General features: G+C 45.0%; 1 protein-coding gene across 5 annotated transcripts in view; it reads left to right on the forward strand.

The window, feature by feature from the left end:
* TECPR1 (tectonin beta-propeller repeat containing 1) overlaps positions 1-22,035 on the forward strand; it is a 111,134-nt gene extending 89,099 nt beyond the window's left edge. For 4 of the 5 annotated variants that reach the window (XM_030211964.1, XM_030211966.1, XM_030211962.1 and 1 more), the window contains exons 22-25: positions 9,414-9,506; positions 11,792-11,898; positions 16,882-17,001; positions 21,566-22,035. In XM_030211964.1, coding sequence (XP_030067824.1) covers positions 9,414-9,506; positions 11,792-11,898; positions 16,882-17,001; positions 21,566-21,763 — 518 coding nt within the window. In that variant the 3' untranslated portion in view covers positions 21,764-22,035. Of the gene's footprint in view, positions 1-9,413; positions 9,507-11,791; positions 11,899-16,881; positions 17,002-21,565 lie in introns of those variants that run through there. The other variant, XM_030211967.1, reaches the window with a different exon arrangement.
* The last annotated feature ends 1,301 nt before the right edge of the window (positions 22,036-23,336 follow it).

Below are 23,336 nucleotides of genomic sequence, written 5' to 3' on the forward strand. Positions count from 1 at the left end.
ATGTCGTAATGTGTTACCAATGGTTTTCGTGGTGACAGTGGTCCCAGCTGCCTTGAGATCATTGACAAGTTCCCCCCTTGTAGTTGTAGGCTGATTTCTAACCTTCCTCATGATCAAGGATACCCCATGAGGTGAGATTTTGCGTGGAGCCCCAGATCTTTGTCGATTGACAGTCATTTTGTACTTCTTCCATTTTCTTACTATGGCACCAACAGTTGTCTCCTTCTCGCCCAGCGTCTTACTGATGGTTTTGTAGCCCATTCCAGCCTTGTGCAGGTGTATGATCTTGTCCCTGACATCCTTAGACAGCTCCTTGCTCTTGGCCATTTTGTAGAGGTTAGAGTCTGACTGATTCACTGAGTCTGTGGACAGGTGTCTTTCATACAGGTGACCATTGCCGACAGCTGTCTGTCATGCAGGTAACGAGTTGATTTGGAGCATCTACCTGGTCTGTAGGGGCCAGATCTCTTACTGGTTGGTGGGGGATCAAATACTTATTTCCCTCTGCAGAATGCAAATAAATTCATATACTTTCCACAATGTGATTTTCCGGATTTAATTTGTGATGTGCTATCTCTCACTGTTACCAATAACCTACCCTTCAATTATGGGCTGCTCATGTGTTTGTCAGTGGGCAAACTTACAAAATCAGCAAGGGATCAAATACTTATTTCCCCCACTGTAAAGGCAACGTACGAAAAAGAATACCCATATAATATATACGCTGCTTTCCTCCCCCCCCCTTTCCTTTATAGATGCCTTGTATGTGTGTACAAATGTTCTTCTGCATGTATATAATTACATAAAGATATGTAGTAGTTTCTAAAGAGCATACCCCACCGACTCAACATAAAATACCTGGACACTTATGACACAATGGAACCAAAGACCGTATTGGACATTATCTGACTCTTCCTACCCCCCCCCCCCCCCCCCTCTCTAAGCTCCCCCAACTGTACCTACCACACATGTACCTCATTCTACCACAAAACTGCCTTGAATTAATCCACACCATATATTTGTTCAGACCGGAATTGGCTAACGCCGTTAACGCCATCCTTACTTGTGGGACATGGCGGAGTTCTTCTGCCCACCCATCTTGGACCCAGGCCCACCCAAAATTGGGTGTCTGGCTACGCCCCTGCCACAGACTGTGAAAATCTTATGAGGTTGTACCTCTGTCAGGACAATTTGGATGTTCTGAGCTAAGTAAAGTTTACTTTTTGTTAGAATTAGAATCCATTCATTAGTAAGGATGGAAGTTTAAGCAATTCTAGTAATGTTATAAGAGTTTTCGCTCTATTTTGAGTTTTCTTTACTTGCAGGAAGGCTTCTCTTTTTGAATGAGGATTTTAGTCTAGTGAGGTATTGCTAATTAGTGTCTATTCATAGTGAGATTTAGTGTTGTGGGTATTTGGATCTGTATTGTGTTAAATTGTGTTACCCTCCCTTCTGTTTTTTAAACACAGACTTTTCTCCCACTTCTTTACAATTTTTGAAATATTCTGGGAGTTTTTCTCTGTGTTTTTTTTTTTCTCGGAAGGTGGTGGAAGCCTGTGATGGTAATATCTACAGTGGAGCATAAAAGTCAGGCTCCCTGTTACACTGAGGCTATTTTTTAAAATTTAAAATATTTTATCTTTCAGATCTGAATCCCCAGTGTGACACTATATTGGAGTGATGTGTTTGATAGTTTCTTTGTTACTGTATATGCGACCATCTCTGGGAAAAGGTGACTAGTCACCTCAAACAAAAATGAAGTTTTAATGAATTCTGTTAGAGCAAACTATTTGTAATACAACAATCCAAACCCCATTCTTTTATGTGAAATTTTTTTTTAAATACATAAGTTCAAACATGTAACTTTTGCAGACTGCTTATTGCACCCATGGCATGAAAAATCAGCTATTCTCCACATTTTTAATCACCTTTTTCCCAGAGACGGTCACATATGGAGGAGTGGAGGAGTGGCCTAGTGGTTAGGGTGGTGGACTTTGGTCCTGAGGAACTGAGTTTGATTCCCACTACAGGCACAGGCAGCTCCTTGTGACTCTGGGCAAGTCACTTAACCCTCCATTGCCCCATGTAAGCCGCATTGAGCCTGCCATGAGTGGGAAAGCGCAGGGTACAAATGTAACAAAAATAAAATAGATACTATTGGAGATTCTACATGGAATGTTGCTACTATTGGAGATTCTGTTGCTACTGTTTGAGATTCTACTTGGAATGTTGCTACTATTGGAGATTCTACATGGAATGTTGCTATTCCACTAGCAACATTCCATGTAGAAGGCTGCGCAGGCTTCTGTTTCTGTGAGTCTGACGTCCTGCACGTACGTGCAGGACGTCAGACTCACAGAAGCAGAAGCCTGCGCGGCCACATTGATGGAATAGCAACATTCCATGTAGAATCTCAAATAGTAGCAACAGTGGAGGAGTGGCCTAGTGGTTAGGGTGGTGGACTTTGGTCCTGGGGAACTGAGGAACTGAGTTCAGTTCCCGGCACAGGCAGCTCCTTGTGACTTAGGGCAAGTCACTTAACCCTCCATTGCCTGCCGCATTGAGCCTGCCATGAGTGGGAAAGCGCAGGGTACAAATGTAACAACAACAAAAAAATATTCTAGTGTTATGTACAGTTTGGTTCACCAATAAAGATACTAAAAAAAAAAAAAAACAGTAGTAGTAGTATACATACCAACCAGATTGTGGCATGAAAGGAGCAGATCACACAGGAAAGGTCCTTCGAGAAATACTTTATTCATGTGAGGTCTATAAAAAAGCCCGACATTTGGCCGTGTTTCGCCCACGCAAGGGCTGCGTCAGAGGCTAAAGTAACCAAGTGGTGTTTACATGCCACTTCACCTCCTCGGTAAAAAGCAATCTACGCCAAAAGATGGAAACCTCACACACCGCATTTCAGTAATGTAACTGTGTGATCTATTCCTTTCATACCGCTGTTTTGGATCTTGTGGATCACTTGCCCTCTTGTTTACTGGTTACAACCAGATTGTGTGCAGGAATTCCCGTGGTGTACTTTGGGCAGGGCAGAGCAGAGGCAGAATGGCAATGTACATGTATATTTCATAAAATATGTGTAAATGCACAGAATCCATGGGCACATGTACACCTGTAAAGCAGACATGAATGTGTGCACTATTGCAGTTCTGGGAGCCTATATTATGAAAGGCAGATAGGCACCTGTATTGCCTTTATAAAACTCACAAAGCAAAATACAGCTATTCTTAATGCAGTAACAGTTTTGTTTGTCCATGGACCATCAAATACGGGGCTATCGTAAATCCATCTGTGCAAACTGAGCACTGAATAAGCCTTCCATAAATATCATCATTGGTCCATATTCATTTTGAATCCATAGATCGATCATTCAAGTGCCAACATCATAAATAAAGTGCATAAATTGCTTACCTTACAAGAGAGCAAAACAGAGCACCAACACAATCAGGATCTGCTTCAGGATGCAGCTTCAAGACGTTCAATTGTAAATTTCCATTACGTAGCTTCCCACTATTACAGAACTTGTGAGATAGTTGTGTTCATCAACCAGCAGCTGGAGATAGAGAAATGAAAACTGAGCTGAGATATATCTCTCTTGGCATCCAGACCAGCTCCTCAGTATTTTCTATCTCCAGCAGGTGGATGGACACACATTTCAGCCTCTGGTTCCGAGTGCTTTCCTCCTGGTCCAGTTGGTCAACTGGCCGCAGTTGAGCTTTGCAGGTGTCCTGAGTCTGCAGAGTCATATCTGGAGGTCTTCAGATCCCTGTCTCTGGTGCCCTGCAAATTTACTTCTTCCCTTCCTTCACCTCTCTCCTGTTTCCTGTGGAGCTCTCCTTTTCCTGCATAACAACCTTTTAAAAAACAAAAAAGGAAGAAGAAAGAGGTTTGCTGGAGAGCATGAGACAAATACTCTTTCTCATCTATGGTAAGACTGGTAGAGACTGTGAGCTAGGGGGGAGCAGCTGACAGTAGTAAGTCTGACTGAAGTTTGACACAGAATCGCTTGGAGGGCTGCGGGTTCTAATTAGCTCAGGGGCGGGATCCTGTGCTGTGTGAGGGACCCGCCAGCAGGTATTGGGGCATTGCAGTGCCTGCAAGCTGGGAATCGCAGAGGACACGGAGGAAACAGTTGACGGCAGCACATCTTCGGATATGGTGCAGCATCCTAATATGCTGGGGTCTTTGGGCTCTCTGGCAAGGCTGGTGCTGAGTTTGATGCAGGAGAGCGCAGGAACGGGAGCCATTTTGTCAGGGCTGACTAGGAGTGAGGAGCAACCTGTCTGATCACGCAGCCATCATTTTACAGCCTCAGGGCTCAACAGAACTTTCAGCTTTATCGGGATCATTGTTTTCTCTGGAGCTTATATTGTACACCAGGCGTATTTATGAAGCAGGGACAGTCGGAGTGGTGCTTCAGTTTCTCACCCCACTGCCCCTCCGGCTCCTGAGAGATCTCATTTAGATCTCCAGGAGTGAGCAGCTGAGGCTGTCTCTGCTTCTCCTTCCTTATGTGATGTGGCCTCGGTTTATTCAGAGGAGCCATTTAGAGTAGAGGGAGCTCCCTCCTGAGGCAGGGGATAATCTGAAAGTACTGAGGTGGTTTCATAAAGAAGAGCTCAGTACAGCGGTGTAGCAAAAGCGGGGCAGTGGGGGCGGTCCACCCCGGGTGCATGCCGCTGGAGGGGTGCAGAGAGCAGCCGCACGCCTGTCGTCTCAGCTGTTTCCCTGCTCCCTCTTCCCTGGAACAGGTTACTTCCTGTTCCGGGGCAGAGGGAGCAGGGAGCCAGCAGAGCCGAGAGCTGCGCGGCTGCTCCCAGCAGCCAAGAATGCACCCGGAGGGGGGGGGGTGATGCGCTGGGGGGTGTCATTGCACCGGGGGGGGGGGGGGGTGCACCAGCGATCCGCCCCGGGTGGCAGCCGACCTAGGAACGTCACTGGCTCAGTATTCTTATTTCTGAGGCACTGGTAGTGCTTTCCATTGCGGAGCCTTCTACTTCAGCGTCAGGAGTTCCATCTTTGTTGATCATGAGGTCCTTTTAAGGCTTTTCTGATGCATCCAGATTCAGGACTTGATTATAGCAGAATGGGTCTCACTGGACGCGGGGCTGTGAGTGGGAAGAGCCATGGCTCACCTCTACCCATTAGTTCTGCAGGAGAAAAATAAATTGTTACTTCCCAGGGTGGACTTCCTGGTTACGGTGGTGGCTAAGAAGACCACCTTGCTGGTGGAAGGGGGCATTGCCCTAAAAGACCTACAGGATAGGAAGCTAGAAGGCTCACTGAAACAAACCTTTGAAGTGGCCTCTTTGGGCCTTTAAGCAACAATGTGCAGCGTATTCATGACAGGACCATGCCTGAAGCAATATTAGAAGTCTGCAACACAAGACAGGTGCCATAATGCCCAGCTGGAAGCAGGGTTGGCCTACTTGGCGGATGCTATTTATAACATGTTACGAGTTATGGTCCGCAGTACATCTTTGGCTGTCAGGCACATGGGCAACTCCTGGTTGCAGCATCAGGCAGCGGATGCAGCATCAAAGTCACGTCTACTTAAACTGCCCTTTTGGGGGGAAGTGGCTATTTGGAGAAGATCTCAGTAACTTGTTGATAAAACTGGGGGAAACTAAGCCACAGTGGTTGCCGGAGGATAAGCTGAAAGCCTCTGGTTGTCCTTTTTCAGTAGGGTCTTGATCTAAATTTTGAAACGTTACACGGTACCAGCCTGGTCATCAGCAATATGGTCAGAGGTCCTTCTTTCAGGCATGCCAATCTTTTGTTTGGACAGGAAGTTCTCTTCTCAGCTAGAGTGTCCAATGCCTCCAGAGCTTCACAATTCTACAAGGCTGTTCCACTCTTGTCTTCCTCTGGTGGGAGATGGCTTCTGGAGTTTTTTGTGAGGAGTTGGCTAAAATCATGTCAGAGCAGTGGGTTCAGGATATTCTTACAGAAGGTTACAAGTTGGAGTTCTCTCGCCCGGTCGCTCCTCTCTTCTTGCAGTCTCCTTGTCGAAAAGGAACCAAGGCAGTCAAGGTTCAGGCCACTATAGATTTTTTGCTGGCACTCTGGGCCATTGTTCCCCAGGCCAAACAGGGACAAGGCATATACTCCATCTACTTCATTGTCCCAATGAAGAAAGGCACCTTTAGTCCAGTCTTAGCATTCTTATGGAGACACTGAGAACAGTCATAGCCTTGGTTCAAGCAGGAGAATTTCTCACCACCCTCTATCTCAAGGAGGTGTACTTGCATATATCCATATGGCCGCCACATCAGAGGTTTCTACATTTTGCGGTGTGGGAATTGACGTTGCAGCGCGTTTGGAAGACAGTTTTGGGGCTTTGACCCTCAGGGCGGCGGTGGTGGTACCAGGATCCCACCCACTCTAGGGATTGCTTTTGAACATCCCACAGGTTCTGGAATAGTGGGAAGATACGTAATGGAAGGAGGAATACTTTTCTTTCGTCCTTCCCACTATTCCAGATGCCTGCCCAAGGTTTAAGATGTTTTAATTGGTGTGAGTAACTGGTCAAGTAACGACTGTTACCTTGCATGGTGCTTCCTGCTTATCTCTTGTTCTCTACATGTTGTTCAGAGATAAGAGAAGTTCACGCATATTTGCTCATCTGGTTAGTATTAGGTGGGGTTACCATATGTCTGGATTTACCCGGACATGTCCTCCTTTGACATGTCCGGGCAACTGGGCAGGTTTTGCCAATCTGCCCGTTTGTCTGGATTTCTATAGGACGGCCCGCCAGCCTGCCTGCCCATTTGTCCAGGAATCCGGACAAACGGACAGATTGCTAGCCTCCCCTCCCCTTAGTTACTACTGCCCTGGTGGTCTAGTGACCTCTTCCGCCTTTGAATCGGCGCCAAGATCACCAACAGGACAGATGCATGCAGGGCAGCGCTCCGGGCAGGAAAGAGGGGTCTCTTTCCTGCCCCGAAGAGGTCACTAGACCACCAGGGCAGTAGTAAGGTAAGGTGAGGGGGGTGACGGGGAGGGGAGGTGATGGGGTGTGTGACAGGGGAGGGGAAATGTGACGGGGCGGAGGGAGGGCATGAAAGGGGTGGGGCATGTGTCCTCCTTTTTTGGGTACAAAATATGGTAACCCTAGTATTAGGTTAGCAAGTTTGTTTAAGGTCATGTTTATTCTGAGTTTCTCCTTACCGCTTGTCTGTGTAAATACTGAGGAGTTGGACTGGATGCCAAGAGGAGAGATGTCTCAGCTCAGTTTTCAGTTCTCTGTCTCCACAACTATCCACAGAGAGGGAAGTGGTACGTGGACCAATGACTCCAGGGAGACGGGATACTGATGTACTAAGTACCGCTTTATTCACAGACTCGACACAGTACCGTGTTTCGGCCACAGGCCTGCCTCAGGAGTCTTGAGTGTTTCTGGTACTAGGAATCGATCTGGAGGTTAAATGGTTTGGAAATAGGAAACAGGTTCTGAAATAGTGAGCAGGACTAATGGAAAGAAAATTATCAGGTAAGACCTAAGTTGTCCATAATGATTATTCTTCGTAGTAGGAGAACTCTTTACACCTGAGCAGTAAGTCGATGATATTTATGGAAAGCTTATCCGGTGCTCAGTTTCAACAGATGAATGTGTGATAGCCCTGCTATTTCATGGTGTATAAAATTATATATGGATTTATGATAGCCCTGCTGTTTCATGGTATGTATATAAGAAATTGCACAAAGAGTTGGTTTACTCAAGTACTTGCATTATTGGGATAGATGTATTTTGTTTTATGAGTTTTCTCACTCACCTGTTTTGAGATGTTTGTGCCTTCATAAAATAGACACACTTTTGAACATTTCACGTGGGTGCCCTGTTATGAAATGATCCCTTAAGTGGATAATTGTGTAATATGTTGCCTAGAGAAAAGGAAAAAAATACATGTCTTTTATGCCTGATTTTCAAAGACCCATCAGCGTATCTGTTACATGGTTTATTTTTTTGTCAAGACAATGCACCTGCATTTTGCCTTTATAAAGTACAGTTGACATAGCCCACAAAGTTACACATGCTCCAAGGTAAAGTGTATCTACTGTGGGTACACACATATTTTATGAAGTGTGCATGGACCTTGTAACTCTGGCCCCAACTCCACCCTAGCATTAACTCGTAGATTCTACTCCTGCTGGAATTCTTCACCAAAAAATGTCAAAATTTTGCACACAAAGTTTGCAAATTCCACGCACAAATTTTGCAAATTCTGCAAGTTTATTTTGCAGAATTTAACCAGTATTACAGCCCCTCTCCTTGTACGCAGATACCATCCAAATTTTTCCCAGCAACCATAGCATCCACCTTCTTTACAGCCCTCTCCCTCCCTGCACCCACACATAGCATCCCCCCTCCCACCCACAGCATCCCTTTTAATACAGCATCCTCTTTTTTACAGCCACCCACAGCATCCCCCCTTTTTTTACAGTCCCTCCCTCCCCCACACATAGTACCCCCACTTTTTGCAGCCCCCTCCCAATCACAGCATCCCCCCTTTATTTTTTTTTTTACAGCCCCTCCCTCCCTCCAGACACCCCCGCACTCACCTGTGAGGTAGGAGGAGCCGCAATGGGAGGACCTCTTTGGGGCAGGAAAGAACCCCGCTCTTTAATGGCCTGCTGCCTCCACTCTCTCACTGGTGCCATGCTTTTTCAAACGGTTGCCGAGACCTGATGACTGAAGAGGCCACTAGGCCACCGGGGCATGCTGTGCTCAGGTAGGCTTGGCGGCAGCGAGCGGGCAGGGGAGAGTGCAGATTCTGCACAGAAATGTTGAATTCTGCAAGACTGGGAAGTTCTGAGCAAATTCTGCGCTCCACTGTCACGCAGAATTGCAGCAGGAGTAAGATCCCTATGTGCAGTCCATATGAAAGAACACACAACATATATATATATATATATATATATATATATATATATATATATATATATATATATATATATATATTTATATTTATGTGCCCTATATCCCTGCACTATTTCATTAGAAATAGTAAAATGAGATTTATCTCCATCCCTCTGTATTCTTCACTTTATTGGTTCAACCTCTTTGAAGACAGAATACTAAGTGGGTTTGTTCTCTATACAGTGAAACCTTGGTTTTTGTCGATAATCCATCCGAAAACAATCAGCGAAATCCAAAACTGATGAAAACCGAGGCAATTAACGAGGACGCCCAAAATCGGGAGAAGGAAGTCCATCTTCCGATACAAATTGGGAGATGGACGTCCTTCTTTTTCGACGAAATCCGAGGCAACCAACGAAAACCGAGACAAATTTCTCGTCGAAAAAATCAACAAAATCCAAAACCGACGTCAACAAAACAGTAATTTTGTGTCATTGCTCTGTTCAGATCACTGTTTAAACGTTTGTCTTTATTTTAGGTGACAGTTGGTACCATGTTCCTTCTCCTCAAAAGCAAAAATTAAAACAAATCTCTGTTGGACAAACTTCTGTCTTTGCTGTGGATGAAAATGGTAAGAACCTAGTCGTTAACATAAAAGTGAGAAATAAATATTCAGAAACTCACAAATGTCCATCTTAAGAAAAGAAAATGGAGGATGTGGACTGGATCATATCATTTTACTTCTAGTTGACAGAAAAGTAAAAGACCAGATAGAGAAAAAGTGGTGGGAAATTCCAATAAATAATATCTTTTTTTTAACTCTTTAAAGAACTATTTTTATACTGCCCATGCAGCTTGCAGGTCTATGGGTTCTTTCTAGTGAAAGCTTACTATCCAAGGAATCTCCCTCTGGAAAATGAAAATGCATGAGGAAGCAGGTAGTCTTCAACCTGTGTACTTTACATACAGTTGTGCACCTCTACCTTAGAAACGTGATGGTAGATAAGGGCCAAATGGCTCATCCAGTCTGCCCTTCCTCAGTACCCACTAACTCCTCCTTTTCCTAAGGGATCCAAGTACCTGTCCCATGCTCCCTTAAATTCTGACACAGTGTTCATCTCCACAACCTCCACCAGGAGGCCATTCCATGCATCCACCACCCTTTCCATGAAAGAGTATTTTCTTAGGTTCCACTTAATCCTGCCGACGTTTCTGCACTGGTCTGGAGTGGCTTTTTAGAAAGAATCAGGACATCTCAAGTTCCACTAGTATTTTAGACCAGGATCTGGCAGTGCACAGCCTGTTCTAAGATATATGGTGAAATTGACTTTTATGCTTGGATTACACGAGGCAGCAACATCCATTTCAGAAATCTTAAATATCAACAGACACAACATAGTAACGTAAATGTATGTGCCAGTATTTCAGAAAGCATATGTGTATGTTAGCCATTTTAGAAAAATATACGTCTGTGTTTTCAGATGCTGTCGGAACCCACTTTCCTTGGCCGGTAACATTTGGGGGGGGGGGGGGGACATAAAACACTAGAAGATTAAGAGGGTAGACATCCTGGGAAAGACATGTCTCGTCCGTTATTTTGGATATAGATGTGCATTTTCCTTCTGAAAAAGGGAATGCATGTTTATTTTATCCTCTCCTAGACTCAGGCTATGTTTCCTTGCCATATGTAGGCTTTTGAGATTTAGACATGTATGCAATCGATATGTGTAAATGCTGGGTTATGTACGTCTAAAACACATGTGGTGGACCTTTTAGAAAGGTGCGCTAGTATTTTTAGCATGTGCACTGTAAACGTGCTGTAGGCTCTGTTTTTTTTAATGCAATAACATTTCATCTTTGTAAAAACAGTGTTTGAAAATTGTCCCTTCTTTAGTGCAGGTTAACAGTGGGCTTAGCCATCTCAGACCTTTTAACAATTCTCCTCCTTTTGTTTATAAAAACATCCAAGTCATAAACTGAGATCAGTTTATCGTTCAACACAAACGTCTATACCATTAAAGTCAAGACATTAAACAACAAAAAATGATTGAACCATTCTAGTTAAAATTATTAATACTCCAAACTCAGTATCTCCCCCAAACAGGGTTGTACTTTTTGAGGTCTTTTTTAATTTGGGTGCCAAGCTTTTTAAATAGAAGCAGCCTCGGCAACCTGTTCTCTCCAGCAGTCCATCTGCGGCACCGTCTTCCAAACAAAGGTAGTGGTGTGAATCAGTGGCGTAGCAAGGGCGGGGCAGTCCGCCACGGGTGTCAACGGGTGGGGGAGTGCATCCATCCCCCCCCCCCCCCGGTGCAGCACCTCCCCCCTGACACAGTCCCCACCTGCCTACGAGCTCCGTCCATCTGCAGACGAAGATGGCACCTTCCCCCCCCCCGGCGTGGACCCCCCCCCCCCCCCCGACACGGTCCCCACCTGCCTATGAGCTCCATCCATCTACAGCGCTGTAAAGAAGAAATCCCCAAAATGGCCACTCCATTTCTTAAAAAAAGAAAAACCTACTTTTTACCCACTGCAGTAAAAGGGAGCCTTGGCGCTCGTCAAAAACACATGCCGACACCAGCGCAGGCTCCCTTTTGCCGTAGCTTGGTAAAACGGACCCTAAATGTCCCCATGCAAAACTTTTTTGGGTTTTTTGATAGTGGAAATGTGTAGAGTGGACTACATTTTCTGTACATCTGACATTCTGTCAGTGCGTTGATCTGTGGTGACTTCCCAGGTCTGCCTGGGCTCTTACCATGTAGGGAGGTACTCCAGATGATCTGGAGAATCTGCGAAATCGGAAAATGCTGCACAAGGACTTGCTTTTCTCTTTTTTTTTTTTTTAGCAGAATACTCTGCATAATGATCCATGATGAGTACCAGCTTACTTCTGCCCAGTGCTGCTTGTTTTCACAGGTAATTTATGGTTTCGCCAGGGAATTACTCCAAGTTATCCTCAGGGATCCAGCTGGGAACATGTTTCAAATAACATCCGAAAAGTTTCAGTAGGACCCCTTGACCAGGTTGGTGCAGTTCATATCTAAGATGGCAGTTCTATAGATTGGCGCCAAGATTTACACCAACAAAAAGCAAACTCCAAAAAACTGGAGAAAAAAGGGGGAATAAACCCCTACGTGAAGAACACCTTAAGACAGAAGTAGGGTGGACCAAATGACTTCCAGTAGCCAGGATTAAGCGATCATCATTATTTTGGATTGGGTTGTAGCTGACAGAGCATTTTGACCCCTGAGGCAGACGGTTTTCTGCCAAAACACAGCCCTCTGTTAGGCCTTTTCAAAATTTGGGTGCTTTGTCAATAAAATAGTGATTGCTTATGCCTGGCTGCTGGAAGTTATTTGGTCCATCCCTACTTCTTTCCTAAAGCCAAGATTTAGGCGCCCTAATGCCATGCACTTAGCACCAATGGCTTTTTGGCACCAAGATTCTGTAGGTTGGCATTGGTGGCCCTAAAGTTGGGCACCAACAGTTATGCCAAGTCAATGGCAGTTGTAACTCTTGGCATCTAATTGGGTCCTGACGTGCATGTAACATAGTATTCTATCAGTTGCATGCATATTCTACAGACACGCCCATTCCCCACCCTTACTGTGCCCGTGTTTATGCATCCTCGCACTTACAAGCTAAATGATGTTGGCGTGTATGTTACAGAATTGCACCCGGAGCTTACATGCATCATTTAGTCAATTCGAAGTGCTGATCACGCACAAAAGTGCTATTTATTGAATAATTTATGCACACAATTATCTCTAGGTGCCAATTTATAGAATTGTCCTTCACGTAAATATTTTTACTTATTTGTGTTATGATTATAGCCTAATGGTATTACAGTGGCCTGAGAACCAGGGGAAACCGGGTTCAATTCCTGCTGCGGTTCCTTGTGACTCTGGGTAAGTCACTTAACTTTCCATGGCCCCAGGTATAAAATCTAATATTTAAACCATTTTGATTGTAAGCACAAAAAGGCAGGTAGATCAAGTCCTATCCCCTTTCCCTTATATCAAATCCCCAAAAAATTCAAAATTCTGCGCAAAAAAATTCAAAATTCTGCACACAAAGTTTGCAAATTCTACAAAATTCTGCACACAGAATTTTCAGATTTTTTTGCAGCCTCCTCCCTCCCCACAGCATCCCCCCTTTTTTTTATAGCCCTCCTGCCATCCAAAGCATCCCTTTTTTGGGGTTTTTTTTTACATCCCTCCCCCCTTCTCCACAGCATCCCTTTTTTATTTTTTTTTAACAGCCAACCACATCTTGTCTCCCTCCAGACACCCCTGCACTCACCTGAGGTAGAAGGAGTAGGAGCTGAAGCAGGAGTACTGTTTGGGGGCAGGAAAGAAAACCACTCCTTCCCGCCCCGCTGCCGACGCTCTCTTGCCATTCTTTTTCAAATGGCCACTGAGACGTCAAGTGGTAGTCTCCTGAGATTACCACTTGAAGTCTTGGCAGCCATTTTGAAAAAATACGGCACCAGCAAGAGAGCAGCGACAGCAGGACAGGAAAGAGTGGAGTTTTTTCCTACCCCCTGAAGAGGCCACTAGACCACCAGGGAATGCACAAGTAGGCCGGGCGGAAAGTTGGGTGAGCAGGCGGGGAGTCAGCTGAGCGGTGGGGGTCCGCCCTTTTGTGGATTCTGCACGGAAATGTTGAATTCTGTGCAACTGGGGAATTCTGCACAAATTCTGCACTCCACAGTCACGCAGAATTCTGGCAGGAGTAAGAAACGTATCGGGAACTGTACATCTTTATTTGTGTGTAATACCCCAATTGGACATTTGAATGAAACAGCTTGGGCCTAGATATTCAGTGGCACTTATCCAGGTAACAGTAGCTCCTAGCCCAATAAATGTTGCTCACTGTGGCCATACCCAGATTCCCAGTACCATTATCTGTCTAATACTACTGGAAGTCTTTGCTGACCACCATGGTGCTATCCAGATAGTACATAAGTATTGCCATACTGGGAAAGACCAAAGGTCCATCAAGCTCAGCATCCTGTTTCCAACAGTGGCCAATCCAGGTCCCATAAAGATCCCATAAAAGTACAAAACATTCTATGCTGCTTATCCCAGAAATAGTGGATTTTCTCCAAGTCCATGGACTTTTTCTTTAGGAAGCTGTCCAAACCTTTTTTAAACTCCGCTAAGCTAACCGCCTTTACCACATTCTCTGGCAACGAATTCCAGAATTTAATTACATGTTGAGTGAAGAAACATTTTCTCTGATTCGATTTAAATTTACTACATTGTAGCTTCATCGCATGCCCCCTAGTCCAAGTATTTTTGGAAAGCGTAAACAGACTCTTCACTTCTACCCGTTCCACTCCACTCAATATTTTATAGACTTCTATCATATCTCCCCTCAGCCGCCTTTTCTCCAAGCTGAAGAGCCCTAGCCGCTTTAGCTTTTCCTTATAGGGAAGTCATCCCATCTCCTTTATCATTTTCGTCGCCCTTCTCTGCACCTTTTCTAATTCCACTATATCTTTTTTGAGATGCGGTGACCAGAATTGAACACAATATTCGAGGTGCGGTTGCACCATGGTGCTATACAAAGGCATTATCACATCCTCATTTTTGTTTTCCATTCCTTTCCTAATACCTAACATTCTATTTGCTTTCTTAGCCGCAGCAGCACACTGAGCAGAAGGTTTAAACATATCATCAACAACGACACCTAGATCCCTTTCTTGGTCTGTGACTTTTAACGTGGAACCTTGCATGACGTAGCTATAATTCAGGTTCCTCTTTCCCACATGTATCACTTTGCACTTGCTCACATTAAATGTCATTTGCCATTTAGACGCCCATGTCTTCCAGAATTCTGGAATGCGACCTCGCTTAACAGCAGCAACGTCTTCGTACTTGCGTACAAGACAAAACCCCAGTCTATCAAGCATTCATGGACAAAATGGAGCTGTCCTTCCATTCAGGCAAAATGCGCTGTATAGCCAATCGAATAACCGGGCCCTGCTTCCTTGCAACAGGCATGTAAGGGCTGAAGATCTCAGAACAACCACCCTATATGAAAGCTCATGATGAAGGTAGAGTACAGCCTGGATTCTTGCCCAGACTATTTTTGCTTGATATCTTTGTGAAGTGGTGTGACAGGGCCTCCATCTTTTTTTTTTCTTTTTGTGGAAGCAATGGGGAGAGGCAGTGGCGTTGCGAGGGGCGCTGACACCCGGGGCGGATCGCCGATGCGCCCCGCCCCCCCCCCGCCCCCGTGCAGCGTGACCTCCCCCCCCCCCCCGGTGAAGGGACACCCCTCCTACCCCGGCAAAAGAACCCCCCCCCCCGGGTGCACGCCGCTGGGGGGGTGCTGTGCGCTGGTCTGCGTCGTTGGTTTCCATGCTCCCTCTGCCCCGGAACAGGCTACTTCCTGGGCAGAGGGAGCATGGAAACCAACAACGCTGAGCGGCGTACACCCGGGGCGGACCGCCCTCCCCTTGCTACGCCACTGGGGAGAGGGTATGTTCAGATTTGAATTTTTGGCTTGGTAACTTAATAAAGATACTTTACAAAAAAAAAAAGGAATAATATGAAATGATAAGGGAGATTTTAACTCCTAAACCTAACCCTTCAACTGTCCCCTATCCCTGATATGTCCTGTCTGTCCTAACCCTTATCCCTTACTTGTCCTGTTAGTCATAATTAGATTGTAAGCTCTATCGAGCAGGGACTGTCTCTCCATGTTCAAGTGTGAAGCGCTGTGTTCGTCTGGTAGCGCTATAGAAATGATAAGTAGTAGCAGAGTGCCTCATCGCGTGCTGCTGGAAATCAGTGGCCCCTCCGGATATAGGGGACTGGAAGATTAAAGTAAGGCAAATATGGTACATGGAGCGGTTAACGGTGTATAGAAGGGAGGGTGAACTCAAACGCAAGAGGGGATGGATAAAGCTACAACACATGATAGAACAACTCTAAAGGGGCCAAACACACATGGTGGGGGGGGGGTAGGGGGGGGTTCATTTTTTCAATAACAAATGATAAAATAGAGCGATTAACAAAGGGGAACATAGGGGGTTCTAGGGGACGAGGGAATCGGACAGGGGAATTAGGAGGAACTAGAGGGAGGAAAATGTGATTTGTGCGTAGAAATATGTGGACAAATTACCAGTTGTGATGATGTTACAGGATAGATGCAAGAAGTGTTGAGAAAGTTAGGGTTTGTTGATTATAAATGCAAGTAATCTAAAAGAAGTAACTAGAAGTAGTTGACTAGTTTGACTGTGAAGACAAAGCTTAGAGACAGACACCAGAATTGATGTTTAGTTGACTTTATTTGAGCATGGAAAGTTACAAATGTAAACATATGACAAAATGCAATAAAAAAAATGTAAAGTTAAAAAAAAAAAAAGAAATGATTAGTAAGTAATAGGAGATATCTGTGTACATTTCCCATGTCATTTCAAATGAATGCACATCCCTAGTAGGTAAGTCACTTACTAGGCAGTAGGTTTTGGATCTCCATTTTGAAAGAGAAGCGTTCTTGTTATTAACCCATTAGTGCCCAACGTTCCCTTATGGGATGTTATTAAGGGGAACATTGGGCACTAATGGGTTAATCATTGTGGCTGACTGAACAACTGATCTTTGCAGTGTTGTCAAATCTTGGTGGAGATAACGTTAAATGCGGAAGAAGTTGGGATGTGTTCAGGATCAGGGCTCTTGTCACCCTAGTTTCCAGTTCTTTGGTTTCATTTCAGGCCATTCCATGCTTGTGATATTTGCTTTTCTGTCGTACTGGATCATTATCATAAACTTCTCCAGAGCTTCTCTAGTTCAGCTTTGGTTTGTGGTGTTTTAACTGTAATAGTATCTCTTCCCCCAATTCCCTGTAGAAATGTTTTGGGTCTCCTGGACAATAATTAAGCAATACAGATTACAGAATCATTTATATCATTTTATATAACTTTTATACATTATATTTCATGTTGTTTTTGTTTCCATAACACAAACTTTGCCGTGACATCTGTTTGCTTCTAGGTCTGGGTAATAGCAGACAAAGTTCAGGGTAGCCACAGCCTCAGTTGTGGGACAGTCTGTCACCGGACAGGAGTGCAACCGCAAGAACCGAAAGGGAACTCCTGGGACTACGGAATTGGGGTAAGCATCAATTATCTGCTAGCACAGGAAGGATTTCATAGTTTGTAGCTTGTTTGTTTTCTCTGTTTGATGATAAAATGCATGATTACCTGTGTTCTTTCATGACACGTGCTAAGATATCTCATCAATGATGTAAAATCCTTCTGTTTAATAAGCTTAGTTATATTTCATTATGAGGCTCATTTTCAAACCACTTAGGGATCATTTTACAAAGGCGCACTAGCGTTTTTAGTGTGCTCTAAAAATAAGCACGTGCCATTTTCGAGGTGGCGCTGATAGAAGAGGAGGGAGGTCACCTCCCTCATCCAACTGAAGGTAGGGGGGTGGGGAAGGGCCACTAGACCACCGGGGGAGGGGGATTGATCCGTGGCCCACTGGGCCACCAGGGACATCCGAGGGATGCTGGGGGGGTTAGGGGAGGCTGGAGACCAGACCTGTCAAACAAGTGCGGGAGAATTGTCACGTGCAGGAGGATTGTGCCTGAGTCCTCCCACACTTCCACCCTATGATCAGAGAGAATTGCGTGCTTAAGTTTGCATGCAATTATCTCTGATCATAGGGGCGGTAAAGCCCCTCGCTGTTCCAGCGCTATTTTTAGAGCGCTGTTTGGAACAGCACGGGGCTTTTGATTATCTGCCCATGTATGCTAAAGCCCTGCAGTTACATCGACTAAGGAGCACTGGAACTTCATCAATAATAACCCCAATCCAGTCTCTACGCAATGTGACACTAAGGTGCTGAAACAGTTTTTGTTGTCAATTGACTCTCTGTAATGTGAGATGTGTCTTCATTGTTCTGTTAGTACAGACTCTTCTCTCTCCTTCTCTGCTCATATCCAGCAGATCGCCAAGACCTGTCGTTTGTTTCTTTACAACATCCGTAAAATCCGCCCCTTTCTTTCCGAGCACTCTACCAAAACCCTCATCCACACCTTTGTCACCTCTCGTTTAGACTACTGCAATCTGCTTCTTGCTGGCCTCCCACTTAGTCACCTCTCCCCTCTCCAGTCGGTTCAAAACTCTGCTGCCCGTCTCATCTTCCGCCAGGGTCGCTTTACTCATACTACCCCTCTCCTCAAGACCCATCACTGGCTCCCTATCCGTTTTCGCATCCTGTTCAAACTTCTTCTACTAACCTATAAATGTACTCACTCTGCTGCTCCCCAGTATCTCTCCACACTCGTCCTTCCCTACACCCCTTCCCGTGCACTCCGTTCCCTGGATAAATCCTTCTTATCTGTTCCCTTCTCCACTACTGCCAACTCCAGACTTCGCGCCTTCTGTCTCACTGCACCCTACACCTGGAATAAACTTCCTGAGCCCCTACGTCTTGCCCCATCCTTGGCCACCTTTAAATCTAGACTGAAACCCCACCTCTTTAACATTGCTTTTGACTCGTAACCACTCGCCTCCACCTACCCTCCTCTCTTCCTTCCCGTTCACATTAATTGATTTGATTTGCTTACTTTATTTTTTGTCTATTAGATTGTAAGCTCTTTGAGCAGGGACTGTCTTTCTTCTATGTTTGTGCAGCGCTGCGTATGCCTTGTAGCGCTATAGAAATGCTAAATAGTAGTAGTACAGCCAATATACCCTTCAGGACAGGGGTGCCCAAACCTGTCTTGGGGAAACCCTAGCCAGGGTTAGGGTTCAGAATATCCACAATGAATACTCGAGATCAATTTACATATGCAACTTGATCTTATGAAATTTATTGTGGATATCTTGAAAACTTGACTGACCGGTTTTCTCCCAGGACAGGTTTGGGAATCACTGGCTTAGGACATAGATATTGTATGGTATTGGTATAAAGCACAAAACTGGAAGGCCATGTAGTGGAAGCTTTTATCACATAGCTCTTATCAGTTCTGTTTCAACACAAAAATTAGCGTCTACATGCCCGATGACCCTAATATTGTTCAACCATTATATCTCTCTTAGATAATGAACAAGCTTGTCCCATTTCACCTTTGATATACAGCAAATAATAAAAGTATGTAAGCGGTTTACAATTGTAATCATAAAAGAAGGTAGAAAAGAAATATCACATCAGGGAGCCTAAAATATAATTAAACATTATAATTTGGAAAAACAAAAAACAAAAGGGAGAAATCCTTACCCCGTAATACAACAAGAGTGAACAGTACAGGAATGTGAGGTTCTGGAATATACTTCCTAGCTTGCAGGTCTGTAGGCTGTTCTATAGTTAAGGGGGGAGGGGTAGCCTGTGTGAAATGATGAGTTTTAAGGAGGGCCTTAAACGTCTTTAAAGGACCTTCCACATGAAGTTCCCAGTGGAGCGCATTCTGAAGAGTAGGGGCTTCAGCACTAAAACAGGAATTTCTTGTGGGTGTTAGATGGACCTGTAAATGGATGGGGTTAATTAGTAATCACTGTTGTGATGGGGGGGGGGGGGGGGGGGGGAGTGCATGATAGAATGTACGAGGGGAAAGATCTAAAGAGAAAAGGTCAGCCTGAGTGAAAAATCTGATGTGTAAGGATTATTTTAAATGCGGTAGGAAAGACTATCCAGAGCCAGTGACATCATCGTATTTCTTTGCTCCATAAATTTACTGCTGTATTTTGTATGATCTATAATCGTCTTAGTTGATATTGGGGCAAGCCCTTGTTTAGGCTATACGTGGAACAGTTTGAATATGCCAGTGTCTAAAAATAAGTTTGCTATACATGGAGCAAAAGTAGAATAGTTCAGACTACAGATGTATCTGTCCATAACGTCCCTAGAATTTTCCATCAAAAGTAGAGACCTTTTGAGCATAAAGTGCTCTCAGGTCAGCTTGTTTAATAATCATAGGAGGATAGCCCCTACTGACAAGCCATCCACACAGGGCAGGATTAACTCTTTTGTGGGTCCTAGGTAAACAGTACACTGCCCTTGCCCCCCACCCCTCCTCAATCCTACTACTGCTACTACTACTTAACATTTCTAAAGCGCTACTAGGGTTACGCAGCGCTGTACAATTGAACATGGAAGGACAGTCCCTGCTCAAGGAGCTTACAATCTAAAAGACAAATGTACAGTCAATCTGATAGGTCAGACAGATTGGGGCAGCCTATATGTTCGAAAGGTTAGGTTCCGAAAGCAGCATTGAAGAGGTGAGCTTTAAGCAAAGATTTGAAGATGGGTAGGGAGGGGGCTTGGCGTAGGGGTTCAGGAAGATTGTTCAAGGCATAGGGTGAGGCAAGGCAAAATGAGCGGAGCCTGGAGTTGGCAGTGGTGGAGAAGGGTACTGAGAGGAGGGATTTGTCATGTGAGCGGAGGTTGCGGGCAGGAACGTAGGGGGAGATGAGGGTAGTGAGGAGCAGCAGACTGAGTGCATTTCCAGCATCTCCCTTTCTCTTCTCTCTCCTCTCCCTGGCCCAGCATCTAACATTTCTCATACCTTCCCCCTCCCTTTTCCCCTGCAGTCCAGCATCTCCCTTTTCTCTTCCCTCATGGTCCTGCATCTCCCATTTCTCATCCCTTTTCCCCTGCAGTCCAGCATCTCCCTTGGTGTGAGGCTTACTAGCTTTGTTTCTCACTAGCTAGCTGTGTCCTGAGTGGGTAGAGGGAGAGAAGGCACAGAAAATGGTACAGCACGAATGCCTCCTGCCTCGGTGACCATGGATGAGATGATGACCAGACAAAGCAGGAGCTACCTTCCTTACTCCTGATGGAATAGCTTTAACGGTGTCCACCTCATGTAGGGCAAGTTACGTATGTACATGTGACGTCATGTTCTAACAATGATGCAGCAAATGTCACTTCTTCAGCATTGGAGAGTACCTGTGGTGGAAACGGCAGCCCAGAGAAAACAACTTGAATCAGTAGTTTCAGGTGGGCTTTCAGTGTTTTCTGATGGTCCCTCTGTTATTCATTAATAATTTTGTACCAGTTACAAGGGGTGTTTGATACAGAATTATTTCGGTTTGACTTAATCTCAAAGCATTAGGCTTATTTCGGAGAATCAGAAGCCAGCCTTACTCGTCGTCATGAGAGCATTAGGAACTTAAAACTATATCAGACTAAGGGGTGTGTCTACTAAAGGGCGATAGGAAATGGGCTTCGTGCATGCTAATGGGACTTTCCCACACACTAAGCCCATTTCTAGTGTGCCCAAGATATAAGGCATTTTCAGTGATCTTTTTTTTGGGGGGGGGAGGGGGGTTTCAATAATGTTTACATCAGCACACGTTACTTGAAAAAAAATAATGAGGGAGCACTTACCACCTCCTTTTTAGGAGACGCTAAGGGCTCACGTGTTAAGCCAGTGTCAAGCACATAGTACATGCTAATGTGGACATGCTATCTGGTTAACGCTTCCCCACCCATGCTGCACCCTGAGCAAAAAATAAATCAGAATAATGCATGCTAAATGATTGCCTACCACAAAAAGCTTTAACATGTTTTCACACGCATTAAGTGTGCTTTAGGGTTCAATGCCCTTTAGTAGACCCACTCTTGAGTTTTGTAAAACCGTATGTATATTGTTCTTATTGTTATTAGTGGTGTTCAAGAAACAAGCCTCCATTGTAATTGTTCCAATTGTCTGGGATTTTTCTAGGGAGGATGGGAGCACATTACGGTTAGAGGCAATGCAACTGTACCTTCTAAGGTTGTGTTACAAGAAGCTTCTGAGGAGCAGCTGTTCCAGTCCTTGCATGCTGACCATGGCGAAGGTGCAGGGAAGAGGTCTCCGATTAAAAGCACTTTGCTAGTCGCTGAAGAGCAGGACCTTGATGCAAATGCGATTACTTGCTAGCACCGGGCCTGTGCTTGTACTCAACTGCTGAAATGCTGGAAAATTGGACTGATGCCGTCTCGTCCTGCACACGAACTAAACTAGATTCCTTTCTGTTTTTAAAAAGAAGAATCTTGAACTGTACATGAATGCAGGCTGGGCCTCCTGACAGTATATTTAATTTATTCTCCTGCAGTAGATTAATGGAATATACAGTTAAATGGATTCAGAGCATTTCTCAAAATGGCCTAGTGGTTAGGGTGGTGGACTTTGGTCCTGGGGAACTGAGGAACTGAGTTCGATTCCCACTTCAGGCACAGGCAGCTCCTTGTGACTCTGGGCAAGTCACTTAACCCTCCATTGCCCCATGTAAGCAGCATTGAGCCTGCCATGAGTGGGAAAGCGCGGGGTACAAATGTAACCAAAATAAAATAGATACTATTGGAGATTCTACATGGAATGTTGCTACTATTGGAGATTCTACATGGAATGGTGCTATTCCACTAGCAACATTCCATGTAGAAGGCTGCGTAGGCTTCTGTTTCTGTGAGTCTGACGTCCTGTACCTACGTGCAGGACGTCAGACTCACAGAAGCAGATGCCTGCGCGGCCACATTGGTGATCTGCAAGGGCCGACTTCTAGTGGAATAGCAACATTCCATGTAGAATCTCAAATAGTGGCAACAGTGGAGGAGTGGCCTAATGGTTAGGCTGGTGGACTCTGGAACTGGGGAACTGAGTTCGATTCCCACTTCAGGCACAGGCAGCTCTTTGTGACTCTGGGCAAGTCACTTAACCCTCCATTGCCCCATGTAAGCCGCATTGAGCCTGCCATGAGTGGGAAAGCGCAGGGTACAAATGAAACAAAAATAAAATAGATACTATTGGACATTCTACATGGAATGTTGCTACTATTGGGAGATTCTACATGGAATGTTGCTATTCCACTAGCAACATTCCATGTAGAAGGCTGCGCAGGCTTCTGTTTCTGTGAATCTGACGTCCTGCACATACGTGCAGGACGTCAGACTCACAGAAGCAGAAGCCTGCGTGGCCACATTGGTGATCTGCAAGGGCCGACTTCTACATGGAATGTTGCTAGTGGAATAGCAACATTCCATGTAGAATCTCAAATAGTAGCAACAGTGGAGGAGTGGCCTAGTGGTTAGGGTGGTGGACTTTGGTCCTGGGGAACTGAGGAACTGAGTTCAATTCCCACTTCAGGCACAGGCAGCTCCTTGTGACCCTGGGCAAGTCACTTAACCCTCCATTGCCCTATGTAAGCTGCATTGAGCCTGCCATGAGTGGGAAAGCATGGGGTACAAATGTAACAAAAATAAAATAGATACTATTGGAGATTCTACATGGAATGTTGCTATTCCACTAGCAACATTCCATGTAGAAGGCTGCGCAGGCTTCTGTTTCTGTGAGTCTGACGGCCTGCACCTATGTGCAGGACGTCAGACTCGCAGAAGCAGAAGCCTGCGCGGCCACATTGGTGATCTGCAAGGGCCGACCTCTACATGGAATGTTGCTAGTGGAATAGCAACATTCCATGTAGAATCTCAAATAGTAGCAACAGTGGAGGAGTGGT

Source organism: Microcaecilia unicolor, chromosome 8 (assembly GCF_901765095.1).
Source record: "Microcaecilia unicolor chromosome 8, aMicUni1.1, whole genome shotgun sequence".
NCBI lineage: Eukaryota > Metazoa > Chordata > Amphibia > Gymnophiona > Siphonopidae > Microcaecilia > Microcaecilia unicolor.